The sequence below is a fragment of the Numida meleagris genome, chromosome 15, assembly GCF_002078875.1.
Source record: "Numida meleagris isolate 19003 breed g44 Domestic line chromosome 15, NumMel1.0, whole genome shotgun sequence".
NCBI lineage: Eukaryota > Metazoa > Chordata > Aves > Galliformes > Numididae > Numida > Numida meleagris.
The window spans coordinates 204,626-215,991 of record NC_034423.1 but is presented as its reverse complement, the minus strand read 5'-3'; the positions used below and the strand labels follow the sequence as shown (position 1 = coordinate 215,991).

Sequence of the window (11,366 nt, the reverse complement as noted above, 5' to 3'; positions counted from 1 at the left end):
CCCCAGGTGCGAGATCTGCGGCTTCACCTGCCGCCAGAAAGCCTCCCTCAACTGGCACATGAAGAAGCACGACGCCGACGCCTTCTACCAGTTCTCCTGCGACCTCTGTGGCAAGAAGTTCGAGAAGAAGGACAACGTCACCGCCCACAAGAGCAAGAGCCACCCCGAGGCGCCCGGCGCAGCCCCCCAGGCCGTGCCATCCCCCCCCCCAGCCCCGGGGGGGGCTGAGCTTCCAGGGGGGGACGCTCCGAGTGGAGCGGAGCAAGGCGATGGGCACGCACCTCCTGCTGCTGCTCCGGATGAGTGAGAAGGAATTTGGGGCAGAATCCTGCGCTGCTAGGTGCTATCAGAGCGGTGGGGGTGGGGGGGGTGGGGGGAGAGCCTCGTTCCTCCGGAGCCGGCCGCAGGATCCGCAATAAAGGGTGGTTTTGTATAAAAGCGCGTTCCCTGCGTCCTGAAGGCAGACAGGTCAAGCTTGCGCCGTGCCCCTGCCCAGGGGTCATCCACTGAGGGCAGAAATGAAAGGCAACGTTAAGCCCAAGGGAGCTGGATGGGGTTTAGCTGCAAGTCAGGGCGCTGCTTCCACAGCCCTTATTAACGATGACTAATTGCAAGCTCTACCCCGAGCCCTGCAGACTCCCCCCCCTCCCCGCCCCTCAGCTCGTTCTTACTGACAGGAGCGCAGTATCCATGTACCCTGGAAGACCCCAGCCCCAATGGGAGGGGGGAAGGAAGGTGGATGTGGGGGAGGACGGCGCTTTGGACCCTATCTGCTCTGGGGATGCGGTTCGGTGGAGCACCCATGGTGCCCCACATGGGGCTGGATGCGGGACCCCCACCCACCCATGCCATCAACCCAACCAGGCACGGCCCCGTGGACAAAGAGCAGCACTGGGAGCGGCTGCAGGTCCTTTTTGTTGTTGTTCTTTTTGCACAGCAACTTTTATTTCCCCACTAAACAGAGTGAACAGGAAAGAGACACAACAGCACGGCGGGGTCACACGAGGGCGGGTTGCAAGCACGCGCGAGCTCACACCTAAACCAGCGCTCCCCCTCCCCCTGGGGGGACCGGAGCCCACCGGGGCCACCCCGAGACGCCAGGCATCCTCCATCACAGCCTACCAACGCTCAGCACTAAGAGGAGGGGGAAGATCACGGGGGTTTGCTCTCTGGGGGGAGCAAAATGCAGGCATGGCCCCTTCCCCAGGGAGGGAAAGCGGGGATGGGGGGTGAGGAGGTGCTAAAAAGGGGAGCTGCGGAGCAATGGTGCGATGGGGGCTGGGCATGGCACCTCTCCTCCTCCTCCTCACACAGGTTTTCTCACCTGCAGGGAGCAGGCAGCTTTGCTACGGGGCAAGGAACCCCGACGTGGCTCTGCTCCCCGCTTTGCAGCCGATTTTAGAAGTAGAAAATGAAAGGGGTTTGCTGGGCAGCGGGTCAGGAGGGGGAACCAACCCCACTCCGGGGAACTCAAGCAGCCAGGTCCTTCCGCCCTCAACGGCGGATGCCCCAGAAAACTGTTTTTGGGTTAAAAGACACCAACTTCTAAATGTAAGAACAAAAAAACCAAACCCTACAGCTGGAGGGGGACCGTGGGCCGTCGGGAAGCCAAGGATACGGGGGCGGGATGGGGCGCTACCGGCAGGGGAAGGGGCACGGAACCGGCCAGGTCAATTGCACAGGGAGAGCGAGGAGCCCACGTAGAAGAGCCAGAAGAAAGGGAAAATCTTTTCGGTGAAGGCGGCCGTGAAGGTGAAGATGGGAGCCATGTTATCGGCGTTGTAGAACGCCACCCACCCCCCCTCGTAGTCCAGGTACACCCCGATCTTCCGGGGCCTCTCGCACAGGGACAGGGGCGTCTCCGGGGAGGTGAAAGCCTGGTACTGATCCCAATTCTTCCCCTTCCAGTTCAGCCCCACCGCCCAGATCCCCTCCTCCGGGGCGAAATCGATCTTCTCCTTCCTCCGCACCGACTCGCGCGCCGCCCCCAGCACCCAGCTCTCCCCGTCGCCCACCTCCACCTCCCAGTAGTGCCTCCCCGCCACGAAACCCTCAGCTGCCAGCACGCAGAAGGAGTAATCGAATCTCTTGGGGTGGGCGGGAAGCTCCTGGGGGGCACTGCGCAGCCTCACGCTCCTCTTGTCCTCCGACAGCACCAGGTAGGGGTTGGCCGTGTCCGGGTCCAGAGAGAGATCTCCTAAAGGGGGGAACAGAGATAATGAGTGCCACAACACATCCCTCTCCACACTGCTGCTTCGTTTTAGGGGTCAGGATGCTCTCAAGACGTGTCTTAGGGACCAGAATTCTGTGTTTTAGGGGCCAGGATGCTCTCAAGATGTGTTTCTGGGATCAGAATTCTTTGTTCTTGGGTCCATGTTGCACAGAAACAGATGAATGACAGACAGACCCACCCCCAGATTGGAAAGAAACTGGCGTGGTGGTGTCTGCAAGGTGACCAGGTCAGGAAGGAGCAAACAGGAGAGGTGGGAGCAGCGGAGCAGAGGATCCAACAAGGGACGTGTGGACAAACATTGGGATTTTCAACTTTTTGTGAGCAGAAGAGCCACATGGGAGCCAGGATCCGGCTCCTCTCTAATTCAGGGCTGAGGAACTCAGCTGTGCCAGCCTGACCCCTGCTGCTGTCCCACTGGTCTCGCCCGAGATGTCTCCCAGAATAGAAATTTCTGCATAGAAATGACATTTTTAGCCACTGCTGAGTGCCAAGAGAGGGAGGAGTGTAAGCATCCTCGGGTCTGAGGCTGCTCCCGTCCTCCAGGGGACCAGGAGGAAATGAGGGCTGCAATCAAGCACAGAATGGGAACGGCAGAGAACACTGAAGGCAACTGGGGTCTGTCCAAGAGCTCGCTTAACCCTGCGGCTTCGACACCCAGACCTGTGCCTTCTGCAGGCTCTGCCAGCAGCTGCATGTTTCTTTGCTTCCTCTTTCCTCCTCCTCTCCTGACCTCTGAGGCCAAAACGATGTCCCAGCCCCACCATGTTACTCCAACGAAGTGGAAACTTGGGTTTAGAAGTGGGAAAAACAAAGGTCAACCCCCTCCAAAAAAAATCAACAGCCCTCACCTGTATCGTTCTCCAACTCAAACCGAAGGTTCTCTGCAGGAATAAAAAAATAAGTTTAGAGCTCTGTGCACCCAAACAGGAGGAGTTCAGGCCTCAGTGCACCCAAACAGGAGGAGTTTCCGGTGCTCACCCTTGAACTCCAGCAGGACTTCCTTCAGCACGGCGCTTTTCTGGGAGAAGCTCTTCAGTTTCTTCTCCAGCTCGGCGAAGCCGGGCTCTGGCTTGCAGAACATCCAGCTCTCAAAGCTGGGGAAGAAAAAGCAGCGTTAGGATCGTGCTCTGGAACAAGATCAGCACAGATGGAAGGAATCCGCCCCATTTTGGGGCTGATTTTCCTCTCTGTGCGTTTTCCCCCTCCAGGCCAAGCCTCCCAGTGAACCCAGCAAGAACCCAGCTTGCTCACCTGCTTCCAGCCGTGGTGACAGCCTGCAGAGAGGAAAAGCAGCATCTGTTAGTTCCAAAATCTTCAAAATCCTCCCCAGAATTACTTAGGGGATCAGCTCTCAGCAGCTGTTTCAAGGGCTGGGAGCAACACACTCATAGCAGCAGCGGAATTCAGGTTTGTGGGTATTGTGGAGTTAACAGATCCCAGCACCATGGGGACTGGGAGGGGCACTGGGAACCATCAGCCCACCCCTGCTGGCAGCAGAACGGGAGGACACGGCCCCATTCTCACCTGCCCAGCCGTGTTCCCGGGGCCGTTCTCTCCTCCTCGCTCCCCCAGCAGCTTGTCCAGCTGAGCTATCTCCTCTGAGAGCCTAGAAACGCTCTCATCTCTCCTCTTCACGATGTCCCTGTCCAGTTCCTCCAGGCGGGACAGCAGCAGCTGCTCCTTCTCCTCCAGGAAGCCCCGCAGCTCCTTGCACTCAGCCACGATTTTCTGCCTCTCCACTTCGGTCTGCTTCTGCCAAAGCCAAAGGGGAGAACCGCGTGAGATCAGTGATCCCGTGGATGGGGAGGTTTTGGGGCAGGGCTATGGGGTTTTGGGGAAGGCGTACGGGGGAAGCTCCCCATCCCCAGCACTCACCAGCAGGTCCTCACTCTGCCTCTCCCTCTCGGCTTTCGCTTCTTCACGTCCTTTCCGCAGGGAGCTCAGGTGCTCCTGGGGCACCTCCTGGAAGCGGAAGGCACTTGCTAGGAATTACTTAGGATCAGGAATGCAGAAGAAGGGGATGGCGGGAGATGATCCCCAAGAACAGATAAATGTCATCAGCCATACAGCGAGGAGGACACCGTTAACCCAAAGTGGGTGCAGAGCACAGAGCCCTGCCTCACCGTTATCCCCAACCCTCAGTTTGGAGCAAAAAAGGAAAAGCAAGAAAAAACATCCCCTAAAGCTGAGCAGTTCAAAGCTGGGTGCAGGAAAAAAGGGAAGCAAGGGGGAATAAAAAAATAGAACCAGCCTTAATTCCCTGCAACAGCACAGCTGTGAATGCAAGGCGAGTTCCACCCCTACACAAACCCCTCTGGGATCAGCTTTCAGCTCCTGGCCCCAGAAGGGGCTGCACGGAGACACAAGGCACTGTGCTAAGTTCGTTAAGGGCTTACTGCAATTAACCCACAGTGCCCAGTCTCATTTAAGTCACCCAGCCTCAGATGAAAAAGCTGCCAGCAATGCTACACAAAGAGCAGATGGGTTTCTGGAGGATGTCACAACTGATCTTTTAGGGAAACCCAAAGTTTTTATTTCAGTGCCGAACACAGAGACCCCATTCCATGATGTGAGGGTGCTGGAAATGAGGATTTTGGGGTGCCCAGGGTTATTTTATAGCTGCATAAAGGTGTAGCCCAGCGGGTCCTTGCCTTCACTGGAGCGTGGGGCTCTCCCACTGCACCCCCACTCCCCTAACACAGCAACACTGGGGGGAGGAGGCTTCCCCACTGCACCCCCTCCCCTTATTGCACCATTATTGGGGCTGAGGAGCTCCCATACTGCACCCCCACTACATCCCCACCCCATACTGCACCCAACGAAGGGGGTCCTCCCCTCCATTGGGGTTGGAGGGTGCTCCCCTACTACACTCTTACTGCTTTTGAAACTTCATTGGGATGGGGAGGAGCTCCATGACACCCCCACCACCAGGGAACCCCAACTACGTCCTATAGTTGTGGCCCTCAATGCACCACTCCCCCTTATCTCCCAAAAACTCCAAAGGGGGGGTCCCTACAGCCCCATCCACGTGTCCCCAGTGTCCCCCCAACGCACCCCTCCCCCTGATCCCCACCCAAAACCCCGAGGGGGTGAGGGGGGTCCCTGGGGTTCCTACAGCCCCACTCCCCCCATTCCGCACTCACCTCTGCCGCGTGGGCCGCCTCCTCGGCGGGCAGCACGGTGTGGGTGCGGTGCTCCCGGGAAAGGTGGCACACGACGCACACCGCCCTCCGGTCCTGAACGCAGAACAGCCGCAGCGGTTCGCCGTGACGGGGGCACCGGGGAGGGCCCGGCGGACCGGGAGGAGCGGCCGCGGGGAGCGGCGGAGCGGGGGCGGGTGGGCCCGGGGGAGGGTCGGCGGGGCCGGGGGGCAGCCCGAGCTGCCGGACGATGTGGACGATGTTCCCGAGGGAGCGGTTGGGGCGGAACAGGCGCTGCGGGACCGGTTCGCGGCACTGCGGGCAGCAGAGCCGCCGCGCGGAGTCCTCCCAGCACTGCGTCACGCAGGCCCGGCAGAAATTATGGCCGCATTCCGCCACCAGCACCGGGTCGGTGAAGTACTCCAGACACACCGGGCAGGTGAGCTCGTCCTGTAGGCTCCGCGCCGCGCTGCAGGGGGCGGGCGGCACGGCGGGGGGAGCGGGCGGGGCCTCCATCGCCGCTCAGAGCTCTGCGGAGCGGTCCGCTCAGCTCCGCGCCGCGGCCCCGACTGACGGCCGGAAGGGGCGGGGCTACGCACGCGCGGTGCGAAACGGGCGGCTGCGCCTGCGCAGTGCGGAGAGAGGCGGAGCCACGCATGCGCGGTGAACGGCACCGTCTGCCTCCGCTCTCGTGGGCGGGTGAGTGCGCATGCGCGAGCAGCGGGAGGGGCTCATGGGGGAGGCTTGTGCGCATGCGCGGGGTGTGGGCGGGATCTACGGGGAGGGGAATGCGCATGCGCAAAGTTCTCCATTGAGGGCGGGGGGTGGCAAAGTGTGGGATTGTATAGGGAGTCTGTATGGGTCGTAAAGGGGTTTGGGAGTTGCAAAGAAGGGAGGATGCTGCACTTCTCTTTTTATAGCGTGTGTGGCTCTTTTTGGAGTCATTAAGTGTGGAAAAGGCCTGTGAGGTCATTGTGTCCAAGTGTCACCCCGTCCCCACTCGTTAAGGTTGGAAAAGACCTCCAAAGATCACCAAAGTCCAACCACCAATGGGTGGAAATGGGACCCTTTCTGCACTGGGCCTGCTCACCTCTCAGCCAACAGCTGTTTCCACGTGAAAAGCGTCAATTATTGCAATGCTGGAGGAGGCCCTTGTCACAGGGAACCAAAATTAGTGGAGAAATGACCCATATTCTCCCCCAAATCACCCTGTTCCTCTGCGAGAGGAGCATGAGGGGTGCGGAGGGTGTAACACTGCAGTTTCTATAGATTTCCCCGCTTTTCTTTAATTTTTCATCACTATTTCTGGTGACATTTTCTCTGCGGAGGAAATACTTGTGGGAGAGGCCACTTTCGGGCGGAATTTGGGCTGAAAAACGGCGGATTTGCGATCTGCGGGTGAGCAGCGCCGCAGAGGGGCGGCGCCCGCTTCCAAAATGGCGGCCCCGCGCCCGCTTCCAAAATGGCGGCTTCGGCCTCAAGCAGCGCATGGGGAGAAGATGGGCCCCCCCCCCACCACGGAGCGGTTGGGGCGAGCGGAGCGAGATGGCCGCTGCCTCCCCCGGGCTGTGAGAACGGCCTGGCTCAAGATGGCCTCGGGAGGATGAAGCCGCGGCGTCCATCTTGGTTGAGGGCAGCCCATAGGGACGAGGGATGCGGGGGCCCCATCAGGCCTGAAGGGGGGGAGGGGGCTATGGAGGGGGGGGGGGGGAAGTTTTGGGGACATTTTCAGAGCCCCCAAACCCTCAAAGGGCTCTTAAATACATCTGCACTGTGCTCCTGGCTGCCTGGTACACGGGGAGCTGTCCCTAATTGACAGAAAAACCCTATTTTCACCCCAAACACAGATCCTTTGTAGGATGAGCGCAGCCTCACGCCCCGGCCCCCTCCATCCACACTCAATAAAATGCCCTAAAATCCCCACCTTCAAATTTCGGATGTTTTGGACCCCAAAGCGGTGCTTGACAGCTTTGTTACCCGAAAGGGTTTTTTTAATGCTGTTATTTTACTTCCATTTCTGCCCACACCGCCGCCAGAGGGCCATGGCAAAGAGCGGAGCTTTTTTCCCGTTTTAAATTCCTTCCTTCCCCCCCTCCCTCCCCCTTTTTTTTTAATTTAACTCTTCCATTTCCTGAGCCGCCGGAGGGGTCAGACCCCTCACGCAGCCCTCTGCCCCTTTGCGTTGCATTTTGGGGAGAAAAAGGCGGATTTTCTTTCCAAGAAACAAGAAAATGGGGCACCTCCGGACATTGCCCCCAGCACCCCGTGCACGGCAGAGCGCAGGTAACGGGCTCCTGAATCCAAAAAGCTCCTTAAAATGGCTCCATCCCCATCCCCTTTCCATCTTCCCCCCTCTTCACAACCAGCTCTGCTCTCTGTCCCCGTTTAAAAACCCCAGAACCCGACAGAAAAAGCCATCCCCATTGTCCTTCTGTCCATCTGTCCGTTCTTCCCCCGTCAAAAATGCCAAAACCCAACAAAAAAAAAGCTGTTCCCACTGTCCCTCTCCCTTTAAAAAGCTCAAAACCTGACCAAAAATCTGTCCCCACTGTCCTTCTGTCCCTCTGTCCTTCCTTCCCCCTTTAAAAAACCCAAAACCGAACAAAAAGAGCCGTTCCCGTTGTCCTTCTGTCCCTCTGTCCGTCCTTCCCATTGTTCTGCTTTATGGAGTGGGCTCCTGGCGGGGCTGATCCCCCTTTTGTTGCTTTTATTTTAGGAGGAAAATGAGGAAAATGGGATGAATTGCAAAGGGAAAAAATAACGGGGATCGGCAGTGTGAGCCTGAAATCGCCCTTTTTGTCCTCAAATCGGTAAGTCCTGCCCTAAGTCCTTTCCTATCAGCCCTCCCTGCCCTAAATCCTTTCCTGTCTCCCTAGCAGTCCTCCCTTCTCCATCCCATGCTGCCAGAAAATCGGAATTCAGCGCGATCCTAAACGCTGTCCGCAGAGGAGGGTGAGCAAAAGGATCGGGGAAAGCGGGGAGGAATTCTTTTTCCCCAATGATTTTGCAGCAAAAAGTGCCAAATTTGGTTCCTCCAGCTGCAAGAAGTCTCATTTCCCCCTCCTCCAAATGTTGAGGATCGGTGCAGAATGCCTAAAATCTGTGGCTTTTGGGGGTATGGGGGAGGAATAATTGGGGAATTTATGCTCTTTGTGGGTTATGGGGAGCAATTGCTGGGGGTTTTTTGGGGGGGGAATTTCTGGGAAGTTTGGGACAGGAGTCTGCAGGAAGGGGAAGGAGACCGTGGAGGAGCACCCAGGGTTTGGGGCAGCTGATGTGACAGGAAGGATCCCATTTCCAGGTACACGGAGCATCTCCTCCTCGTTGTGGGGCGACATGGAGCCCTATGTGCTGCTGGACCCACGGCAGAGAGCGCTGTACCGGGATGTGATGCAGGAGAGCTACGAGACACTGATGTCCCTTGGTAACACCAACCCCAAATCCTCTGTTCCCCCCCACACACCATTTCCAAGCCCCCAACCTTTGGGGCACCCCATTTTTAGGGGAATCCCCTGCTTTTGATTTAAATTCCCGCAGGAAGATATTGAGGATCCAAATAACAGGGAAAAATTGGGGCTGGGTGCAGAGTCTGCCTCTCTGGATCTCCTCCTCTTCACGCAGTGGGGTTGGGGGGCTCCCGGGGAGGGCAGAACCTTCCGACCCATCTCATTCCCCTCTCTTTTTTTTTCCCCCAGAGTTCCCCATTTCCAAACCCAACCTGCTGTCCCATGGGGATGAATCCGCAGCCCTGGATCTCCATGTACCCAAGGACACCCCGCAGGGAGGTGAGCCCCGCACCGTGCCTCTGTCACCGTGGGGTTGGCCTTGAGTTGGACGTCACCCCAAAGCAGAGCATCCCCCATGGCCAGAAGGGAAACGCTGGAGCCCCTTTGGGGTCAGCCCAGAGGAGGAGGCGTTTTTGGGGTGATCCAGAGAGAAACAGAGGTGGCAATGAGTTGGTGCTGGGGGCAGGGTGGGCTCTGATGGGATTTTTTCCCCCCATGGCCAACCTCAGGTTTGGCGTTGGCCATCGGTCACGTCTGCCCCTCTCTCTGCCCCACAGACAACGGAGCAGCACAGGAAACCCCCCAGGAAGACCCCAAAGTGAACAAACCCCCAGACGAGGGTCGTCCGTGCAGCCCCACAAAGGGGAGGAGCGGGGAAACGCCGCACCACCGCCAAGCCCAGCCCCGCGCCGCGTGCGGCCAATGCGGGAAGAGCTTCAGCCACAAATCGGCGCTGGTGAAACACCAAAAAATCCACTCCGGCGACCGCCCGCACGAGTGCCCCCACTGCGGCAAAGCCTTCATCCAACGCTCTGACCTCACCATCCACCAACGGGTGCACACGGGCGAGCGGCCCTACGCCTGCCCCGACTGCGGCCGGCGCTTCAGCGTCAGCTCCTCGTTGCTCACCCACCAACGCACCCACGTTCCCGGCGGGGAGAAACCCAACCGCTGCCCTCAGTGCGGCCGTAGCTTCGCCGACGCGGCGGCTCTGGATCGGCACCGTAGGAGCCATTTGGGTGGGAAACCCTACGAGTGCGGGGTGTGCGGGAAGGCCTTTGCGTGGAGTTCCCATCTGGAGCGGCACCGGCGCATCCATACCGGAGAGAAACCCTTCCAGTGCGCCCAGTGCGGGCGGGCGTTCGCGTGGAGCTCCCACCTGGACCGCCATATGCGCACCCACGTGACGGTGGAGGAGGAGGAGGAAGAAGAGGAGGAGGAGGAGGAGGAGGAGGGTGGGGAGGACGAAGACCTCCCTCCTCCACCCCAAAAATGCGCCGACTGCGGGAAGCGGCTCAACCACCAGACGGACCCAGAGCGCTTCAAGCATAAGGGGACCCAAACATCGCCAACTGGGGATGAGGATGGGCCCTCCATCACCCCAACATCACCAACTGGGGATGAGGATGGGACCTCCATCATCCCAGTATTCCCAACTGTACATGAGGATGGGTCTTCCACCATGCCAACGTCACCAACTGGGCATGAGGACGGGCCCTCCATCATCCCAACATCGCCAACTGGGGATGAGGATGGGTCTTCCACCGCCCCAATATTCCCAACTGAGGATGAAGATGGGTCTTCCATCGCCCCAACGTCACCAGCTGGGGTGGAAGATGGGCCCTCCGTGGCCCCGTCCCCATGCGAACAGTGCGGCACACCCCTCGCGCAGAGCTCCGACCTCAATCACCAGCACATCCACCCCACCACCGAGCGGCCCCACACGTGTCCCGGTTGCAAGCGTCGCTTCCGATGGAGCCCAGCCTTGACCAAACACCGCCGAGCCCACCCGGAACCCCACGCCGAGGAACCCGACGCCAAGCCCTACCCGTGCGGGGCGTGCGGGAAGACCTTCGGTTGGCTCTCCCATTTGGAACGGCACCGCCGCGTCCACACCGGGGAGAAACCGTTCCGCTGCGGGGAATGCGGGCGGGCCTTCGCCGTCAGCTCGCACCTGGAACGGCACCGCCGGGTGCACACCGGGGAGCGGCCCTACGGCTGCGGGGACTGCGGGAAGAGCTTCGCCGTCAGCTCCACGCTGCGGGCGCACCGCCGGCTCCACGCCGCCCAGCCCGCCCGGCCCCATCAGTGCCACGAGTGCGGCAAAGGCTTCGGGACGGCGGCCAACCTGGAGCGGCACCGGCGGCTGCACCGTGGGGAGAATCCCTTCCAGTGCGGGCTGTGCGGGAAGGGCTTCGCGTGGAGCTCCCATTACGACCGGCACCGGCTCACCCATACCGGAGAGAAACCCTTTTCTTGCGCCCACTGCGGGAAGCGCTTCGGGCGCAGCTCTCACCGCAACCGGCACCAACGCGCGCACGCGGAGAAGCGTCCCGGCCGCCCCCAGCCCGCGTGGGGCACGCAGCCAGCCCCACTGCGTGGGGCGAGGGGGCCCAGCCCCGCTTCCCTGCTGCCTTCCTCCCCTGCCCCACAAGAGCTGCTGCCACCCCCCAGCTCCTGAGGTAGGGGTCAGGATTTGGGGGGCTC

The 11,366-nt window shown here is 59.8% G+C and overlaps 3 protein-coding genes across 8 annotated transcripts in view; 2 read left to right on the top strand and 1 right to left on the bottom strand.

Annotated features, from left to right (window-relative positions):
- LOC110406699 (zinc finger protein 692-like) overlaps positions 1-770 on the top strand; it is a 7,785-nt gene extending 7,015 nt beyond the window's left edge. The window contains exon 12 of the mRNA XM_021413523.1: positions 7-770. Coding sequence (XP_021269198.1) covers positions 7-307 — 301 coding nt within the window. The 3' untranslated portion in view covers positions 308-770. The remainder of the gene's footprint in view (positions 1-6) is intronic.
- Positions 909-5,962, bottom strand: LOC110406674 (tripartite motif-containing protein 7-like). Of its 2 annotated transcripts, none has more exons than XM_021413473.1 (7): positions 5,377-5,962; positions 4,109-4,195; positions 3,758-3,985; positions 3,485-3,603; positions 3,212-3,327; positions 3,082-3,114; positions 909-2,197 (listed from the first exon to the last, which is right to left on the bottom strand). In XM_021413473.1, the coding sequence occupies exons 1-7, from the start codon at positions 5,887-5,889 to the stop codon at positions 1,671-1,673; spliced, it is 1,623 nt and encodes a 540-aa protein (XP_021269148.1). In that variant the 5' UTR covers positions 5,890-5,962; the 3' UTR covers positions 909-1,670. The 2 variants fall into 2 exon arrangements, with proteins under 2 accessions (XP_021269148.1, XP_021269149.1); XM_021413474.1 differs by having other exon boundaries at positions 3,485-3,507; positions 5,377-5,961.
- On the top strand, positions 6,104-11,366 carry LOC110406670 (zinc finger protein 497-like; the record flags this gene model as incomplete). Of its 5 annotated transcripts, none has more annotated exon segments than XM_021413467.1 (6): positions 6,104-7,656; positions 8,090-8,183; positions 8,281-8,325; positions 8,675-8,797; positions 9,069-9,158; positions 9,437-11,366. In XM_021413467.1, coding segments are annotated over 3 exon segments (2,082 nt in total). In that variant the 5' UTR covers positions 6,104-7,656; positions 8,090-8,183; positions 8,281-8,325; positions 8,675-8,709.